Here is a 20,689-nt window from a genome sequence, read left to right as displayed (position 1 = left end):
AATTTCTCCTTTTTGTAAAATTTACCCTGCCAAATGTATGTGTTCTTTCACCCATGCCCACAAAATAAGCATAACAAATACACATACCGTGAATGCAAATCATAAGGCCAACCAACGGTGGAGGTCTTGAGCTCTAAGAGACATAAACACAGAGTTTTTAATTGGGATTTTTTGTTGTTGTTGTTTTTATGTTTTGTTCATTTAATCAATAGCATTAGAATGAATGAAGTGAAGTACTTAAAATTTAGCCCAGATAGGATAAGTATAGAGATATATTATAAAATAATCGTTGGGACAAACTTAAATATGTTTGTCTGCTCTAGTTGTATATATGTATATGTATATATTATAATATATAAATACTTTTTCTCTACCTCTTCCCAATCTTGTTGTGTTTCAAATGAAATCAAGAGGTAAAGTGAGATAAGAGAATGACTGAAATATTTTTTTTCTTGCAACAAGAGAGCCAGTATAATAATGAGTTGAAAAGTACATTGAAAAAAAATTAAGCTTTATATGTTGATAAGGGGCAATATTAGATAGTGGAAAGAGGTACTGGACTTGTAGTCATGTGGATTTGAGTTAAATACTGCCTCTGTCCTTTACTTGGGGCAGGTAACTTTTCAGAATTTCTGAGATTTTTAACCTTAAGATTTGGAGGGTTTTTGTGAAGAAATGAGACATCATGTGAGAGGGTGTTCTGCCTTAGGAGGTATAAAATGCAGGCTGATTTTGTTTTCCTACTAAGGATCGTCATACCAGGCTGTTTCTCCAATGTGTTTTATTTAACAGTGCTTCCCCCTTATTCGCGGGGGATTCCGAGTCCCCTAGTGGATGCCTGAAAATGGGGATAGTACTGCATCCTGTAGATATTCTGTTGTTTCTCATACATATATACATACCACTGGTAAAGTCGAATTTATAAACTAGGCACAGTAGGGGATTAACAACAATAACTAATAATGAAATAGAATAATTATAACAATATGTTATAATAAAAGTTGTATAAATATGGTTTCTCTCTCTCTCAAAATATCATATTATACTGTACTCACCCTTCTTCTTGTGATGACGTGAGATGATAAAATGCCAACACGATGAGATAAAGTGAGGTGAATGCCGTAGTTATTGTGACGCAACGTTAGGCTACCGTTGACCTTCTGAGACTACGTCCGAAGGAGTATCCATTTGCTTCCGGACAGTGGTTGGCCTCGGGTAACTGAAACTGTGGAAGGTGGAACTGCAGATACAGCGAGACTACTAAGAGTTCAGGTCTTCAGATGTAGAATTATTTTATGTAGAGTATGTGGAAATGAGGTATAAAAAATTGTCTGTTGGGTTGTAATATATTAACCATTTATTTGACCATCTGTTTGAAACCTGTCCTATTGCTTTTTAAAGCCAAAAACTGCATCCAAGAAAACAAAAAGAAACCTAGAATGTGGGTCAGCTGTTGAACGTAGACTTAGATATTATAAAACGTTACTTATTCATAAGGTCATGCACTTAACTAATTTACATCTAGATGTGGATTAATCAGCTCTGTGCTTCTTTGGGCTGGGATGATAGTGATCATTGGAAGGCTGTGTCCTTTCAGTCTCCTGGGGAGCAGACATAAGACAGATTTAGAAGTGAAAGAGATTTATAAGAGAAAACTCACAAGAAAGATAAAAGGGTAAGAGAGTTCAAGTAGATACGACAGGCCTTCAGACTGCAGTATAGGTCTGACAGCTGTGAATGGAAGGCAAGAGGGTTGGGAGGAAGAACCTGAGACTAGTGAAGTTCTCAGAAAGCCTTGTAGCGCTGGTGGGGAGGCAGAACAAGCACTGCCTGCTAGGCAGAAACGACGCCTCTCAGGTGTCCCAGCCATGCCCAACCATTTGGTTGGGGACAGTCAGAGGAGAGCATAAGCTTGAATGATGCAGTGGATCCTGAATGGGGAGGCTAACTCACTCTTGGAAGCAACTTGACCCAAATGGCACGTCTCCATGGCTGCCACAAAGGCTGCATGTCATGCAATTTAATTTGACAAACATTTATTGGTTGCCATTTTGTACGATTACTGTGCTAGGCACTACTGGGGATTTTGAGAGTTGTTCATTCATTCATTTAGTTACTTGCTCATTCTAACATGCATTCAACAATATTAATTGAGGGACTATCATGTCCCAAGCACTGTATTCGGTGTGGAATGCATAATTTAAAGCTCTTAATTCTATTTATAGACCGTTGTTGAAATGTGTATCTCACTTTTTCTGTTCCAGGATCAAAGCATTTGCTGGTTGCTCATTAAAATGTTATAAAACTGTAAGATTAGAATCCTCATACACAAACTCTTTCACGTGCCTTATTTCAAATTTTCCTTATTGGATGTAAGCGTTAAAGGTCAAGAATGAGGGAATTAAATACTGAACAGAATCCTCACCAGGTGAAAATGGAAACAGCTAATCTTATTTAATATCATGTTGTGGTAACTCCACACTTGCATAATACAGCTTTCTGCCAAGAATGCAGCTGCTTTCTATAATTTGTAAGGAATATATGAGAAGTATGAAAATACTGCAGTGCTGGCGGGCTGTGAAGAATGCCAGATTTGCTGAGAAGCTTATTCTCTGACGTGATACCTAGGCATAAACCTCAGATTGGAGGATGAAGAGAAATAAGTAGTGATATTAAGGTTAGACCATATTTGCATTTATTTGGGGGTTCTGAGATCCTTGTTTATCAAGTATTTCTTCTCTACATAGCAATTTCTTTTTAATACCTACTGTAGCTGCTTCTTTGTGCATTTTGATGTTATTATTTCCCATCTCTTTTTCATTTGAGCCGACATAGATGCTGCACAGAGCTGTTCGTGTTGCATCAGCAAAAGTGCCTTTCCCCCATAGCCATGGCTGCTGCATGCATCATTAGTACAGCATGTAGTGATTTTAATGTTATTTCTAAACCTCCCTCACCTCATGCCATTATTTTAATTTAGAACCAACTGTTCAGCCATATGGAGCAGTTTGTCATTCAACATCTGTATGTTCTTGCAAAATATGAATTTGTGTGCTCTATGCCTTCAATGTGCTATATTTCATATGGAAAAGACAAATCTTTTCATTTTATTAATGTTTTCATTGACTGAATCTCCTATTTATTTTTTCCCTTGGAGAGCTTAATGTTAGATCGGGGTGCTTTTAAAAGTCACGATGTCAGGAAATGCATACCTGTATTCTATAACTTAGCCTCACTTGAGTCCACAGATAAACACAAAGGGCAACTTGCTGACCATTTGTTTTCGTGTTTCACAAATCATTCATCTACCATTTTGTTCTAACACCAAAGCACCCAGATATCCAAAATAGCATTGCAGATAGAACTGGCACTAATTTACTTCTTTCCAGTCTGATTTCTTGCCTGTCTGCCCTCTGCCTTCCTAAGATTATTCAGTGGATGTTTTGCTAAAGGTGCAGTCACTGTCTTGCCATCTGTGAGCCTCTTAAGCAGACTAGACCCTTCACCATGGCCCTGATAAAGGGCGTGCCTGGGCAGCCTTCTTTATGTACAGTAACCCAACCCATTTTCCCAAGTATCACTTGATTAGAGGCAAATCTGAATCTAAGAAGTAACAATTTGATTCTCTTGTAGAGTTTGCTGTTCACACCTGGGCAGATCAAATTAGTTGTGAGGCAGTGTTGGATAGTGCTTCCCCAGAAGCTCTGGCTACAGAACTGTCCATTTACTAGCTGTGTAATCTTGGCGAAGTTATTTACCTGCTCCATGCCAGAGTTTTCTCATCCATAAAATGAGATCCAGAAGTGTTCTCAGAACGAAAACATGTCCAGGGTGCCTGGGTGGCTCAGTCAGTTAGGCTCCAACTTTTGATACTGGCTCAGGTCATGGTCTTGCAATCGTTGAGACTGAACCCCGCATCTGGCTCCACACTGAGAGGAGCCCACTTGGGATTCTCTTTCTCCCTCTCTCTGCCCCTTCCCCACTGGCACCCCCTCTCAAAATAAATAAACAAAAAAATAAATGAAAAATTTTCATAACCGTTAGGCAGCAAAACCTAACCTACTTGAATTCATTTGATGACAATGACTTGACAGGAAGGTATGTGTTATTTTTGTCTCATGTCTTGGTTTGAATATTCATATATTTTCCTGCGGAAATAGAAATATTTATGATTATGGAATCCAGCCTCATGATTTTTTGGAAAAGGATTGTGGATCAATTTGTACCTACTTTATGTTTTTGTTCTGAGGATTACGTGAATTGTTCTATGTAAAAGTGTTTAGAACAGTCCCTGGTTCACAGTGAGGTCTATAGGAAGCTCTCAAAAAGTGTGAGCTCTGATTTTTACCGTGTCTGCATAGGTTTCACTTTGATGCAAGGAACAGTTTCACTAAGATAAACACCTATTGAGTGCTAGACCTATCTTCAGCCTTGAAGACATGATACGTTTTTTACCAAGATGGGCATAATGCCTCCCTTTATATGGATTAACAGTCTATATTAGTGAAACAGGAAGTTAAAATAAAGCAAGGTAGTTATTAATAGAGGAGGAACCGGGGATTAAGGGATCATAGTTTAATGGCAGGTAAAGTTGTCCCTGAGTAGGTTCACCAGGTGAATAGATAAGGAAGACTGTTCCAAGCTGAGGAAAGAGTGCATATGAAGGCTCAGAGGGAAGATGCAGGGATTCAGGTACTTGTCCCCTCGGTTTACATGCCCACGTGCCCTCCAAATTACAGGTCTCTCTAACCCCCTCCTTTCTCCAGGAGCAGAGAGCTTGCCTCCTTTAAAATTGAGGGCAGGGGCACCTGGGAGGTTAGTCCATTCTTGATTTCAGCTCAGGTCATGATCCCACAGGTCATGGGTTTGAGCCCCGCATCAGGCTCTGCACTGACCTCGCAGAGCCTGGTTGGGATTCTTTGTTTCTCTCTCTCTCTGCCCCTCCCCCACTCGCCCTTTATCTCTCTCCCAAAATAAGTAAATAAACATTAAAATAAAATAAGATAAAATAAAATAAAATAAAATAAAATAAAATAAAATAAAATAAAATAAAATAAAAATAGGGCAAAGAGAAGCAAAGTAGAATGTATGTTCCCAGTGGGCTGCTCAGGAAAAGAAGGAGCAAGTTCCTGGGTTGCCTAGACCATGCTAGTCTCATGATTCTGGGAAATCATTCAGGCAGAGATACTTGATGTGGTGCAAGAGGCCTAGCAAATGTATTCATCTCTCCATTTTGGAGGAAACATTAGGAGTAGAGCACAAGCATTCACCACCCCTAATTCCCTAGCTGCTTTCTGAAGTTGCCTTCAGTCATGTGTGGGCTAGGATATTAAATGATCATGGTTTTAAAATTCCCTCTAAAGTAAGACTAAAACATGTACAGAGCAGTGGCCAAGAGGGTCTCCACTAAATAATGCACCTAGTATAGTGCTTAGTATAGAGCAGGCAGGCTCTTCTCTTTGGTTCTTATGCGTTGTGTGGATTTTACCATAAAATGTATTAAAAAAGAAATAAACAAATAACTTATAATCTCAAATGCTTTAAAGTTGAATAGCTATTTATTAATAGAATATGAAATTAACATTAGCATGGCTGCTTTTTAAATTTGTCCTGTGTTATGACTTTTGGCCTGTTATTACTCACTAATACATAGAAAGTAGAAAGGAAAATTTACTGAAATTTATCATTTACTGCTAGTGTGGATTCTTCCATCATATCAGTCATGAGTACTGCTTTCTACATTAAAAAATATAGAGTTTGGGGTGCCTGGGTGGCTCAGTTGGTTAAGTGTCTGACTTCAGCTCCGGTCGTGATCTCGTGTTCGTGAGTTCGAGCTCACAACGGTCTCTCTGCTGTCAGTGTGGAGTCCACTTCAGATTCTCTGTCTCCCTCTTTCTGCCCCTCCCCTGCTTGCCCTCTCAAAAATAAATAACATTAAAAAATATACATATGAGTTAAACTAATAGCTTAAATGAAAATTGTAAAAAATAAAAGGTATTAATCAATACACATATCAGTATTATTGTGAATAATTCATATTAAAAATGTTTTTAAATACTTCTTAATTATTAAGCATTTGTTATCTGTAATAACGAGCTTTTCCAGGACAATTTTTTCCCCAGGCGACTTTATTACAGATTGCATTCTCTCTCCTTATTCGCTGCCCCTTCATCTGACATACCCTTAACCTGCAGTGGGAGTTGCAAATACTGTTTCCACTTCATGGTGAACAGGAAGGGAAGGCATGAGGCTCACACAATTCATCATGAGAAGTTGAAGTCGACCTTCTTCTCTAAATAAAGTGTTTTGAAAGTTTTTTACTAAATTGATTTTAAACAGATATTTATTCTACATTTGCCTTCTCAGAGAGAACTAGTATCACTTCTTTAAATATGGTTGTTTTAAAGAGAGGCAAATTAAATTCTTCCTCTATCTGCCTCCAGTTCTCTCTACATTTGTGCCAATTGAGGGAAATCTGTCTTCCTTCAGCCTTGATGTTTGCAAGCTTCTTTCTCTTCTCACCACTCACTCACATACTTCCAGGCAGTTCCTTCAATTAGATAAATAAAATACAAAGTAAAAGTCTTGAATAACTGTTTGAATAACTGTATTTGTTGGTGCTTCCTATTTTTTTTTTTAAGACTTTTCATTGGAAATACTGCATTGTATAATTATTAAATAGATGTGAACTGGGCAAAGTCAATTTTTGGGTTTACAAATTTTTTTAGAACCTCTAGGATTTCAGTTGTCCAGAATTAGATTAATCATAGTTCTTATTTCCTGATACTCTCTCATTAATGGTCTGTATATGACCTGCTTTTATTTAGTGTTTGTAAGGTCACTGTCCTGTTTGTGACCCCCACATCTAAAACAAAACTTATGTTCCTGGCAGTGACCTGTTATTCAATCACATGACTCTACTCCATTCCCCTGGACATCCTCCCCATATCTCAGGTAGCCATTTTCTTGAATTCAGGATTTATTAGTTCTTTACTTTCTTTCTTTATAAATTCTTATTTGTCTATCTTTATTCCCCATAAGTATTTTTAATATTTAGTTGTTTTTACTTCTATTAAAGGGATTTCATACTGTATATTATAACTCAGGTTTGCATTTTTAAAAATGTACTATTATATTACTAGGATGCTTGTGTTTTGCGTGTTGTTGTATTTCATTCATTTTGATTATTGTATAATAGTTCACTGGAATGAGGGTATCAGTTTATTTGTTCAGTCTCCCATTGAAGGACAATTAGGATGTTCCCAGCTGTTTGCAATTGTGAACAGCTGTTAGAACATTCTTGTACATGCCTCTTGTTTTTAACCTCTGAGAGGATTTCTCTTAGGACCAACGTAGCTGGGTTATAGGGTATATGAATTTTTAACTTTAGGAGATAATGCCAAGCCATTTTTGAGTGACAGCACCAATTGCTACTCCCACCAAAAGTGTCTAAGAGACCCTGCACGTCCCTGTCTCTCCAGCACTTGGTATTGTCAGACTTTGAATTTTTGTCAGTTAAATGGACATGAAGAGATATCTTATGGTTTTAATTTTTGTTTCTTATGTTTACTGGGCAAATTTATTCCCTCTTTTGTGAAATTCCAGTCCATGTATTTTTGTGCATTTTTTTCTAAGTTGGTGGTGTTTATGTTAACAATTTGTTAGGCATTCATTATGTATTTCTGATATTAATCTTTTGTTGGAGGTATATATTTTAAATCTATTTTCCCAGTTTGTAACTTGATCCTTTATTTTCTTGAATGTATTTTTTGATGGCCAGAAGTTCTTAATTTTAATATAATCAATCTATTATTCTTTTATGACCCACACTTTTTTGTGAGTTAAAGTAATCTTTTTTTAACCTAAGGACTAAAAGATATTCACCAATGCTTTTCACTAAGATATTTAGTGGCTTATTTTTATTTTATTTTTATTTTTTAAATTTATTTTATTTTATTTAATTTTTAATATAATTTATTGTCAAATTGGCTAACATACAGTGTGTAAAGTATGCTCTTGTTTTTTGGGATAGATTCCCTGGTTCATCGCTTACATACAACACCTAGTGCTCATCCCAAAAAGTGCCCTCCTCAATGCCCATCACCCATTTTCCCGCTCTCTCCCACCCCCTTCCACCCTCAGGTTGTTCTCTGTATTTAAGAGTTTATTATGGTTTGCCTCCCTCCCTCTCTGTTTGTAACTATATTTTCCCCTTCCCTTCCCCCATGGTCTTCTGTTAAGTTTCTCAAGATCCACAAATGAGTGAAAACATATGATATCTGTCCTTCTCTGACTGACTTATTTCACTCGGTATAATACCTTCCAGTTCCAGCCATGTTGCTACAGATGACATGATTTAATTCTTTCTTAATGGTTTATTTTTTAAACTTAAGACTCTAATCCCTCTAGAGCTGATTTTTTAAATCGAGTGAATGAGGATTCAGCTTTATTTTTTAAGTAAAGCTTACTATTTTTCAATCTCCATTTATTGATTTAATTTGCATTTAACTTAAATTTTAACTTCAAACTTAATCTCTTCTTACTCCAATGGTCTGATTTGTCACCTGTGGCATACACCAAACTTACATAAATGCATGGGATTTTTACTCTGTGCTGTTGTTTAATGAATTAGTGTGTGTGTGTGTGTGTGTGTGTGTGTGTGTGTGTGTGTATTTATGCTTGAATTACATATATTCATCTTAGAATTTTAGACACACACACACTTAGATTTTGAAATAACTTTGGTTTTTCCACTAGGTTTTGGACATAGTAAAAACAAGTATCCGTACAATTCTTCCACGCATCTGGAAGGTACCTGATGTCGAGGAAGTAAATTTATATCGGATTTTCAACAGGGTTTTTAATCGCTTACTCTGGAGTCATGGTCAAGGACTGTGGAATTGTTTCTGTGATTCAGGGTAAGTTCTAAATTATCTTTTATTATTGTTACTTTTAACATTTTATTATTTGGTTAGAGGAAGGCCAATAAAATGGTTGAATTTCCATTATGATCTCTTAAAATATGGATATTTTTTACTGCATATAATTTTTTTGTACTCAGCTGTAGTTTATAGCAGTTGAACTGATTTAGATGAGATAATGAATATGAACATAACACCTAACTAAATTGAATTCAATGGAGAGAAAGTAGTCTTAATGAAAATCTCAGTTACGAATCAATATTCTTAATGTTCTTCTGCTCTTTCCTTCGTACAACAGACTTCCAAAATATGGCTACCGTCCCTCTCCAAAATTTCAGTCCTGCCAAAGCTATTGTGATTCATTGTTTCTTTAGCCTTAAGATAATTTAAAACCAAACATTCCCTACCTCTTTTTCAATTAGAAAGGGCTACCTTTCTGGCCTTCCCTTAATCCCTTTGTTATGCAGGTTTGATATTTTAGGGGCTTCTGCATCTTCAATTGTTTACTAAATCCTGTTAGTTTTTCTGTCACATTCCCATGGGGCTACTTTCTTTTTCATTGTTCTTAGCTATTGTTAAGTACTTATTACCGCGTTGAATACTTTTGGAGATACAGAGTTGAATTCCCCACAGATCCCCGCAAGACTCTTAAAAATGATAATAGCTAAAGCTATACTACTTACTGTGTGCCAGGCATTGTTCTAAACACTTTATGTATAATGAGTGATTTAATCCTCATAACAGGTTTTATGATTTATCACCATTTTATAGACAAGGAAACTGAGGCACAGATAGGTGCTAAGGACCTAGTGCAACTGGGATTTGGCCTCAAGGAACCTGGCCCAAGAATTTATGGTCTTAACCAATAAGCTTTGTTGCCTCTAGTAGACAAAAGAAGAGATATAAAAAAGTAATGATTATAAAAGAGACATAAAATATTCTAGCCATTTATAGAAAGGCTAGGTAAGATTAGTAGATTTCTAGACATTTTTGCCTCCAGTTTTTTGTTTCCCATATCCATCCTACTGTCAGGGGTCATTTCCTAAAATCTGTAGTGAGTTCCCTCATTTATCATTAAAGTCTAGAGTTTTTATCTAGAGACACAACACTCTCTAATATGCTGATTCTTTCTTATTTCTCTAGTCCTCTTTGTCATTACTTTTCTACTTAAAGCTTGTGCCAGAAAAACAAGCTCGTTATTTTCAAATATCTTTAAAATATTTTCTTTTCTTCATCGGAGCTTTTGGTGTCCTTAAGTGTCTGACCGGGCTGCTTTGCACAACCCTATCCCTCCAATTCCCTTTGCATTGTTTAAATTCGGTGTAAAGACCCAGCCTGTACTTCCTTTTTGGTAAAATCATAACAGCCTATTGTAGTCTGAAATGATGTCTGAATGTCCTCCATTTAAATATTCTGGTCATCTAGTACTGATTCATTCATATCATTTGCAGACTTACTCTCACTACTATCTCCTCAGTAGCCATTCACAACAGGAAGACTTTCTAAGGTGCTCTGGGTTTGGGTAAAACCTGAGAGTAATCTTGGCTATAAATTATTTCCTCAGAGAGTTAAGTGGAATATTTGAACTATGCTCTATGGCCTGTTAGTTGTTGCCTCTTTGTAGAAGTTCTCTCAATCTAGACTCACAGTTGGAATGTTTTTGTTTGTTTGTTTTTTCTGTTTGTTGATCCATTGGTTGGAATGCTACATATGAATCCCAGCTATTTTTCACCAGGGAAAACAGTCAGACAGTCTGCTACTGAAACTAGTGCTGGTAGCTTTGAGTTCATGAGATAATCTACAACTCCAGACCCTAAAGATGCCCATCAAGTGGTTCTTCTTTGCCTCCAGGGCTCCTCTTCCCTGAACTAGTTTGGCAAAATATTAATTGATTCAGAATCTTTTTCTCTTGTGTTTTGCACAATACTCCCCTTAAATTTCTCTGGTGGTATCTATTGTTATTGGTATTGATGATGAGAGTTAACAACATTTATTGAAGACTTACTAAAAGCCTGACGTTGTTTTACATAGTAAATAGTCTTATAGTTGCCACTTTAGTGTTTTGAGTAAATTATTATTGTTATTCTCATTGTATAGATGAGGAAATTAACGCATAGAGAGAGCATGTAGTTTATCCAGGTTCTTATAGTAACTAGGTGAGCATGGATTTAAACCCAGGTTGTCTGAGACAAGAGCCCAAGCTCTTAGCTGTGTGTTTCACTGATTCCCTTCAAAGCAGCATTCCCAGTGGTTGCCAGACTTGCTTGATTGCAAGTCCCATAGCCTTAGTCAGATCCCCAGCCCCACCACATCTGGGCAAATAGAGCAGGAGTAGCTTTGAGCCCAATTTGATCTCCATACTCCATCCATTTCTTTAAAATTTTGGCGGTTTGTAGAGGTGAGTTTAACACTGGGTTTTATTTTGCAGCCTTACGAATGGGTTTCTTAGGCTTCCTCAATTTCATGAAGTCACACAGCATTGTGTTTGATTCACAGGTTAGACCCAGAGTAGTGTTAGTAATCCTTTGAGTCATGTTTAGTCAATGCATACTCCTTTAACGTTTGGCCTAACAGCCCAATAGTCAAGGCAAAAATCTACTCTAAACTCAGTTCTAAGAGAATGATTTTAATAAAAGCACAACTGTCATTCACAGTTAGGTGTAAAATCTTGGAAAAATATAATTCAAATAAGTCTGGGCCACCTTGATTCTTTCCTCTGCCCATCAACACCCCAATCACAAAGCAAAATAAATAAACCACTCCCTGTCCACATCCAGACACATCAAAGAATATCATAGGAACCTTTGTGGCAGGTTTCCCTAGAGTTGGCCCAGAAGTTTTACTGATGCACCAAATAGAAAACACCCTTATCCCTCTTTCTTACTTTTCCAGGCTGCTAAAGCCCATGCTCAGTGACCCTTGTTGTTACATGGAACCTTCTCTTGTTATCACATGATGCCCCACATTCTGAATGTGTTCTCTGTAGGGGAATAGCTCTTAGAATTTTCATAAATAAAATTATCTGCCATGTTTTGCTGGGATAGAGGAAGTCTTGGTGCTGTGGACTCAAACTCAGGTCTGAGAGCTCATGAAAGGTAGCCAAAGGATGTAACATTTCAGCTGAGACTTGTAGGAAGAGGAAGAATAGTTTTACAGGTAAAACAAAAAAGAGGAGGCAGGGGGAGGTATGGGAGAAGAAATGTATTGTTTGGAAAAGCCTTTTCTCCACTCAAAACTATGATCTGTATACCCCAAAGAAAGAGAATCTGTTTGGACCTGTTAGCCAAAGGCATTTTCTAGTGGAAGTTTTTCATGGAAAAGCTTTTTCTCTTAGAATCTTCAGGCAAGAAGAAATGATAAGGAGTATTCTAAGCAGTCTGCTTTCAGGCTGAATTATATGCCTACTTAAAAATATATGCATAACATATAGACTAAAAATGACATGAATCTTCCTGTTCTCATATCACTTTCAATTGGATGTGTTGTTGTTAGTACTTTTCAGCTCAATTGTTGCTGTTTATTCCGTTGGTATAGGCCAGTTTTTGTTTTGTTTTGTTTTTATTTTCCTTTCTCCTTTCTGCTACTTAACTTTGGTCCACTCAGTCATCCATTCTGACTTCTATTAGAGAAGGAGAAAAAAGATGAATCAGTTTTACTTTTTAGATAACTACTTTATTAAATATTTTGATGAGAAAGTTGGTGAAAAATATTGGATTGCTGGATAATTAGAGGCTTTTCAAGTCTCTGGATTTCATTAATACCTCCCCTTTATTGCCAGAAGTATTCACTATTCTGTATCTTATTGTTATATTACTAAAAATGGTTTTTAAAGTTGTTTCCTGTTATGTATCTCTGAGCATTAGGGAGTACCAAACAAATTTTTAACCAATTAATTTTTCTTTTTCAATTTATGGATTTTGGCTCTTCTGTTTTTTGGAAGTTAGATACAGAAAAAAGGCAGATAAGACCTTGGGTTCTTTAAAACGGAACTGGTATTATAAGTTATTTTTACATCCTTTCACCTTCTTATTTCTATATGCCTCTATATGCCAGGTGTAGTGGATAGGAGGTGGGGGACATAGTTCTAACATACTCAGTTTGAAAGATAGGTTTCCTTTGTGCAGAGAAAGTTAGCCTAGTACCAAATGAAGCAATTCCTATCCATTTTCTTTTTTTCTTTATGAACACTGGTGCGCTGACACTTAACTATGAATTAATAGAGTAGAATGTGGTCTTTGGCCTGTGGTGGTGAACATACACAACAAAAATTGGTAAAAGACTTTGATCCACATATTTATTTTAAATATTTAAGGAAGAATGAGAGATTGAGCAGAGCTGGTGATATAACTTATATAATATTCAGACTGTTCCATCAAATTCGAGTGTTATAGAAAAAGCTCTTTTTACCTTGCTTCCATTTTATTTGTTCTTTTCTTACCTCTCTATACTCCAAATCAGGAAAAGAAAAATTGCCATGATGTTTGTAACTTGATAGTGGATCTAATCAAATGGCTCCAAAGGATCAAAATAAAAATATATCCAAATTAAGAGAAGAGGATGTAGCAATACTCAGTTTCAGTGGAGAGAAAAGTCCTAAGCATACAGTCGTAACACAGGATGTTTTCCTGAATGTATTTGTATTTATATGAAATTTTTATTTATCTGGGCCTAAACATGTAGGACTTTGAAATTAAGACATATTAATTATAAGCACATTCTCTAATTAATTGGTATTCTCCAATATTTTTCTTGATCAAATTAGGTTAAGTCAGTTGCACACACACACACACACAGGTATATATGGGTATATACAAACATGTATGTTATATCTAGTTTTTCTTATATTTAGTAATAAATTAAAGCTTATTTTAGAAGTTAATTTAGCTAGCACATTACTGCTTCTTGAATGCAATAACTTTCTTAAAATAATAAAAACAGTATTATATTTAGTCCTGAACATCTCAGAATATGGAAGAAAATTTATTCCTTTCAGTCTATTCATTTGAATCTCATTCCTTTTAAGAAAACCTGTCATTCACTGATGACATGCTATCTTTTTAGGACCACATTTCTCCCGAAAAAATAAACAGTAGCCTTTCTGCTAAAAAAATGCCTTTCTGAGTTTTTAAAGCATTTTTAAAAATTCCAAAGATATCAAATATCCACAGAAAATTGAAAATGGAGTCTTTGAATTTCCCACTGGGAAGTAAATTTCTTCAGAAAAATATTTTCCTTAATATTTTTTTCTTTCTGAAAATCTACTGTTTTCTTTCTCTGAGGGTTAAGCGAGTTGGTTTATGTAAAACGAGACCTGAACCATTACCAAGTCTCAAATAAAACTTTCCCCTTGAGACTTAAAAAGAGTTTCATTTACACTAAGGAAATAAATCTCTTTCTCTCTCTCTCTGTGTCTCTCTCTCTGTGGTGGTGGGGGTGGGTGATGAGGTGTTTCCTGATTGGGATCACCATGGTAAATTTAGAATTGTAAGTATATTTATATATATTTGTGTACCTGCGTGTGCATAGACACACACACACACACACACACACACACACACACACATTAAGTTTACCAAGAAGTGTGTACTACTGCCTGCTTTGGTATAAGTTGAGTGCATGAAAGGAGGAAGAACACTATGTTTAAGATTTCAGTCAGGCAGTATTCATTGAGATAACATTACTTCTAGAATAGAGAAACTGAGCTCTAGAAATATCATGGATATATAATTACATCTGAAAGGGTTTTGAAAGGAGTGGTCATAGTCAAAGGATTAATTTACATGTTCCTAGCACAGAGACCACAAATGAAATCACAGCAAATTTTAAATTCTTTTGTGGGATCATTATTTTTTTCTATTTTTTCATCTTTTATTTTTTCCCCCTTTTTAAAAAAAATAAATTTTAGTTAGCATACAGTGCAATATTGGTTTCAGGAGTAGAATTCAGTGATTCATCACTTACATACAACACCCAGTGCTCATCACAAGTGCTCTCCTTAGTACCCATCACCTTTCTGGCCCATGCCCCACCCACCTCCCCCCATCAACACATAGTTTGTTCTCCGTCATTAAAAATCTCTTGTGGTTTGTTTCCCTCTCTTCCCACCTCCCCTTCTCATATGTTCATATGTTTTGTCTCTTAAGTTCCACATATGAATGAAATTTGTCTTTCTCTGATTGACTTATTTCACTTAACATAATACATTCTAGCTCTATCCATGTCATTGCCAATAGCAAGATTTCTTTCATTTTGATATCTGAGTAATATTCCATTATATATATGTATGTATATGTAATATTCCATATACATATATGTATGTATATATATATCACATCTTGTTTATCCATTCCTCAGTTCATCAATTGATGGACATTTGGCTATTGTTGATAATGCTGCTATCAACATTGGAGTGCATGTACCCCTTTAAATATGTATTTTTGTATTCTCTGGGAAAGTACCTAATAGTGCAATTGCTGGATCCTAGGGTAGTTCTATTTTTAGTTTCTTGAAGAATCTCCATACTACTCTCCAGAGTGGCTGCACAAGTTTGCATTCCCACCAGCACTGCAAGAGGATTTCCCTTTCTCTGCATCCTTTCCCACACCTGTAGTTTCTTGTGTTGTTAATTTTAGCCATTCTAACAGATGTGAGGTGGTATATCATCATGGTTTTGATTTGTGTTTCCCTGATGATGAGTGATCTTGACTATCTTTTCATGTGTCTGTTAGTCATCTGGATGTCTTCTTTGAGAAAGTGTCTATTCATGTCTTGTGCCCATTTCTTAACTGGGTTATTTGTTTTTTGGGTGTTGAGTTTGATAAGTTCTTTATAGATTTTGGATACTAACCCTTTATCAGATATTTTGTTTGCAGATATCTTCCCCCATTCTTTGGGCTGTCTTTTAATTTTGTTGATTGTTTCTTTCACTGTGCAAAAGCTTTTTACCTTGATGAAGACTCAAGTAGTTCGTGTTTGTTGTTGTTTCCCTTGCCTTCAGCAACCTGTCTAGTAAGAAGTTGCTGCAGCCGAGGTCAAAGAGGTTGTTGCCTGTTTTCTCCTCTAGGACTTTGATGGTTTCCTGACTCACATTTAGGTCTTTCTTCCATTTTGAATTTATTTTTGTGTATGGTGTGAGAAAGTGGTACAGTTTCATTCTTCTGCATGTTGTCGTCCAGTTTTCCCGACGCCATTTGTTGAAAAGACTGTCTTTTTTTCCATTGGATATTCTGTCCAACTTTGTCAAAGATTAGTTCACCATATAGTTTCTGTTCTGTTCCATTGACCTATGTGTCTGTTTTTGTGCCAGTACCATATTGTCTTGATGACTGCAGCTTTGTAATATAGCTTGAAATTCGGAATTGTGATTCCTCAAGTTTTTTGGTTTTTGGTTGTTTTCAACATTTGGTTATTTGGGGTCTTTTCTGGTTCCATACAAATTTTAGGACTGTTTGTTCCAACTCAGTGAAAAATGCTGGTGGTATTCTGATAGGGATTGCATTAAATGGGTAGATTGATGGGTGCCTGGGTGGCTCAGTCGGTTAAGCACCTGACTTAGGCTCAGGTTATGATCTCGGGGTTTATGGGTTCGAGCTCCATGTCGGGCTCTGTGCTGACAGCTCAGAGCCTGGAGCCTGCTTTGGATTCTGTGTCTCCCCCTCTCTCTGCCCCTTTCATGCTCATGCTCTGTCTCTCTCTGTCTCCCAATGATAAATAAACACTAAAAAAAAAAAATTTTTTTTAATGGGTAGATTGCTTTGGGTAGTATAGACATTTTAACAATATTTGTTCTTCCAATCCATGACTATGGAATGCTTTTCCATTTTTTTGAAGAATGCTTCTTCAATTTCTTTTATGTGTGTTCTGTGGTTTTCAGAGTATAGATCTTTTATCTCTGTAGTTAGATATATTCCTAGGTATCTATTGTTTTTGGTGCAATTACAAATGAGATCAATTCCTTGATTTCTTTTTCTGCTGCTTTGTTATTGTATAACAAATATTGTATACAATATTTTATACATTATTATAATATATATGTATATATAATATATATATGTATATATAATATATATATGTGTATATATGTATATATTATATACATATGTATATATTATATATGTATATATTATATATATGTATATATATTATACAATATTTTATACATTGTATAAAAATGTAACAGATTTATTCACCTTGATTTTATATCCTGCAACTTTACTGAATTCTTGTTTTCGTTCTAGCACTTTTTTTTGCAGTTGAACTTTCAGGTTTTCTGCATAGAGTATCATGTTGTCTGCAAATAGTGAAAGTTTGACTTCTTCCTTGCTTATTTGGATGCTTTTATTTCTTTTTGTTGTGTGATGCCAGTACTGTGTTAAATAGTAATGATGATAGTGGACATACTTGTTCCTGACCATAGGGGAAAGACTCTCAGTTTTTCCCCGTTGACAATGATATTAGCAGTGGTTCTTTTGTATATGGCCTTTATGATGTTGAATTATGTTCCATCTATCCCTAATTTATTGAGGGTTTTTATCAAGAATGGATGCTGTATTTTGTCAAATGCTTTTTCTGCATCTATTGACAGGATCGTATGGTTCTTATCATTTCTTTTATTAATGTGGTGTATCACATTGACTGATTTGTGAATATTGAACCAGTCATACAGCCCATGAATAAATCCCCCTTGATCACGGTGAATAATTCTTATAATGTACTATTGAATTTGATTTGCTAATATTTTGTTGGGAATTTTTGCATCCATGTTCTTCAGGGATATTGGCCGGTAATTCCCCTTTTTAGTGGGGTCTTTGATTTTGCATTCAAGATAATGCTAGCTTTGTAGAAGGAGTTTGGAAGATTTCTTTCCATTTCTATTTTTTGGAAAAGTTTGAGAAGAATATGTATTTACTCTTCATTAAATGTCTGGTAGAATTCCCCTGGGAAGCCATCTGGCCCAGGACTCTCATTGGGAGATTTAAAAAAAAAAAAAAATTTTTTTTTAATGTTTATTTATTTTTGATAGAGAGAGAGAGAGAGAGAGAGAGAGAGAGAGAGAGAGAGAGCGCATGAGTGGGGGGAGGGGTATAGAGAGAGGGAGACCCAGAATTCAAAGCAGGCTTCAGGCTCTGAGTTGTCAGCACAGAGCCCGATGCGGGGCCTGAACTCATGGAGTGCGAGATCATGACCTGAGCCAAAGTCAGATGCTCAACTGACTTGAGCCACCCAGGCGCCCCTCTTGTTGATTTACTGATTCAAATTCTTTGCCAGTTATGGACCTGTTCAAATTTTCTGTTTCTTCCTGTTTCAGTTTTGGTAGTGTGTTTCTAGGAATTTGTCCATTTCTTCCAGATTGCCCAGTTTGTTTACATATAATTTTTCATAATATTCTCTTACAATTGTTTGTATTTCTGTGGCATTGGTTCCTCTTGCATTCATGATTTTATCTATTTGGTTCCTCTTTCTTTAGTTTTTGATAAGTCTGACTAGGGGGTTATCAATTTTGTTTATTCTTTAAAAAAACTAGCTTTTAGTTTCATTGATTTGTTCTACTGTTTTTGTTTGTTTGTTTCTATATCATTTATTTCTGCTCTAATCTTTATTATTTCCCTTCTTCTGCTGGCTTTAGGCTTTATTTGCTGTTCTTTTTCTAGCTCCTTTAGGTGTAAGGTTAGGTTGTGTATTTGGGACCTTTCTTGCTTCTTAGATAGGCCTGAATTACAGTGTACTCTTCTCTTAAGACTGTCTTTGCTGTATCCCAAAAGATTTGGACTGCCATGTTTTCATTTTCATTTGTATTTTTATATTTCTTTAATTTCCTGGTTAACCCATTCATTCTTTATAGAATGTTCTTTAACTTCCATGTATTTGAGGGCTTTCCAAATTTTTTCTTGTGGTTGATTTCAAGTTTCATAGCATTGTGATCTGAAAATATGCATGGTATGATCTCCATCTTTTTGTACCTGTTGAGGGCTGATTTGTGACCCACTATATGATCTATTCTGGACAGTGTTTCATGTGCACTGGAGAAGAATGTGTATTCTGCTGCTTTAGGATGAAATGTTCTGAATGTATCTGGTAAGTCCATCTGGTCCGTTGTGTCATTCAAAGCCATTGTTTCCTTGTCGATTTTCTGCTTTGGTGAGGTGATCTGTCCATTGTTGTAAGTGGGGTATTAAAGTCTCTTATAATTATGGTATTGTTATCAATGACTTTCCTTATTTTCATCATTAACTGATTTATATATTTGGTTCTTCCAGGTCGGGGGCATAAATATTTACAATTGTCAGATCTCCTTGATGGATAGGGCCATTATGATATAATGCCCTTCTTCATTTCTTATTACAGTCTTTGTTTTAAAATCGAGCTTGTCTGATTAAGTATGGCTATTTTGCCTTTCTTTGGACATCCAGGAGCATGATAGATGGTTCTTCATCCCCTCACTTTCAATCTGCATGTGTCTTTAGCTCTAAAATGCTCTTGTATGCAGCATATAGGTGGATCTCATTTTTTATCCATTCTGATACCTTATGTGTTTGGATTAGAGCATTTAGTTCATTTATATTCAGAGTGTTCATTGAAAGATATGAATTGAGTGCCATTGTGTTACCTGGTGACGCTCTCTGGTCCTTTCTAATCTCTGTGCTTTTGGTCTTCCCCTCACTCCCCCTCAGAGTCCCTCTTAAAATTTCTCATAGGGCTGGTTTAATGGTCACAAACTCCTTTAGTTTTTGTTTGTCTAGAAAACTCTTTATCTCTCCTTCTGTTTTGGGTGACAGCCTTGCTGGATAGTGTATTCTTGAGTGTATATTTTTTCCATTAGGCACATTGGATATATCTTGCCACTCCTTTCTGGCCTGCCAGGTTTCTATGGACAGATCTGCTGTTAACCTGATCTGTTTTCAGGTTAAGGACTTGTAGGTTAAGGACTTTTTTTCCCTTGCTTCTTTCAGGATTCTTTCCTTGTCTGTTTATTTTGTGAATTTGACTATATAGCTTGGTGATGGCTAACTTTTTTTCAATTTAATGGGAGTTCTCTGTGCTTCTTGGATTTTGATGTCTGTGTCCTTTCCCAGATTAGGGAAGTTTTCAGCTATAATTTGCTCAAATAAACCTTCTTTCCCTTTTTCTTTCTCTTCATCTTCTGGGACTCCTATGATACAAATGTTATTATGTTTTAATAAATTGCTGAGTTTCCTAAGTCTGCCTTTGTGATCCCTGGCCTTTGTTTCCCTCTTCTTTTCAGCTTCATTATTTTCCATAATTTTTATCTTCTGTATCGCTTATTTGCTTCTCTGCCTTATCCATCCTCGTTTTTATGTCTTCCACTGGGTTGGCATCTCAGTGATAACATTTTTAACTTCAGCCTGACTAGAATTTAGTTCTTTTGTCTCTGCAGAAAGAGATTCTCTGGTGTCTTCAATGCTTTTTTCAAGCCCAGCTAGTATCCTTCCAATCATTGTTTTAAATTCTAGTTCAGACATCTTACTTATATCTGCATTGATTAAATCCCTGGCCATCATTTCCTTCTGTTCTTTCTTTTGAGGTGACTTTCTCCATCTTGTCATTTTGGAGGAAGAAAACAACAACAACAATAATAATAGAATGGAATAAAAGTTTAAAAATTTTTAAAAATCAAATAAAGGAAGCTAGATCCTAGGTGTATTTTGGTCTGCTAGTTAAGAGAAGCTTGATAGGAAAAAGTGAAAAGAAAAAAAGAAGAGAGAAAAAAATTAAAAATTAAAAAAATAAATAAATAAAGTGTCCATTCT

General features: G+C 36.0%; 1 protein-coding gene across 5 annotated transcripts in view; it reads left to right on the top strand.

Moving 5' to 3' along the window:
- Positions 1-20,689, top strand: part of TTLL7 (tubulin tyrosine ligase like 7) — a 144,814-nt gene that overhangs the window by 106,617 nt on the left and 17,508 nt on the right. For all 5 annotated transcript variants that reach the window (XR_006296630.1, XM_043575426.1, XM_043575423.1 and 2 more), the window contains one exon: positions 8,758-8,918. Coding sequence is in view for 4 of the 5 variants with exons in the window: in XM_043575426.1 (XP_043431361.1) it covers positions 8,758-8,918 (161 nt within the window). In the remaining variant the exon portion in view is untranslated. The remainder of the gene's footprint in view (positions 1-8,757; positions 8,919-20,689) is intronic.

Source organism: Prionailurus bengalensis, chromosome C1 (assembly GCF_016509475.1).
Source record: "Prionailurus bengalensis isolate Pbe53 chromosome C1, Fcat_Pben_1.1_paternal_pri, whole genome shotgun sequence".
Lineage (NCBI taxonomy): Eukaryota > Metazoa > Chordata > Mammalia > Carnivora > Felidae > Prionailurus > Prionailurus bengalensis.
This window is presented reverse-complemented; position numbering and strand designations above follow the sequence as displayed.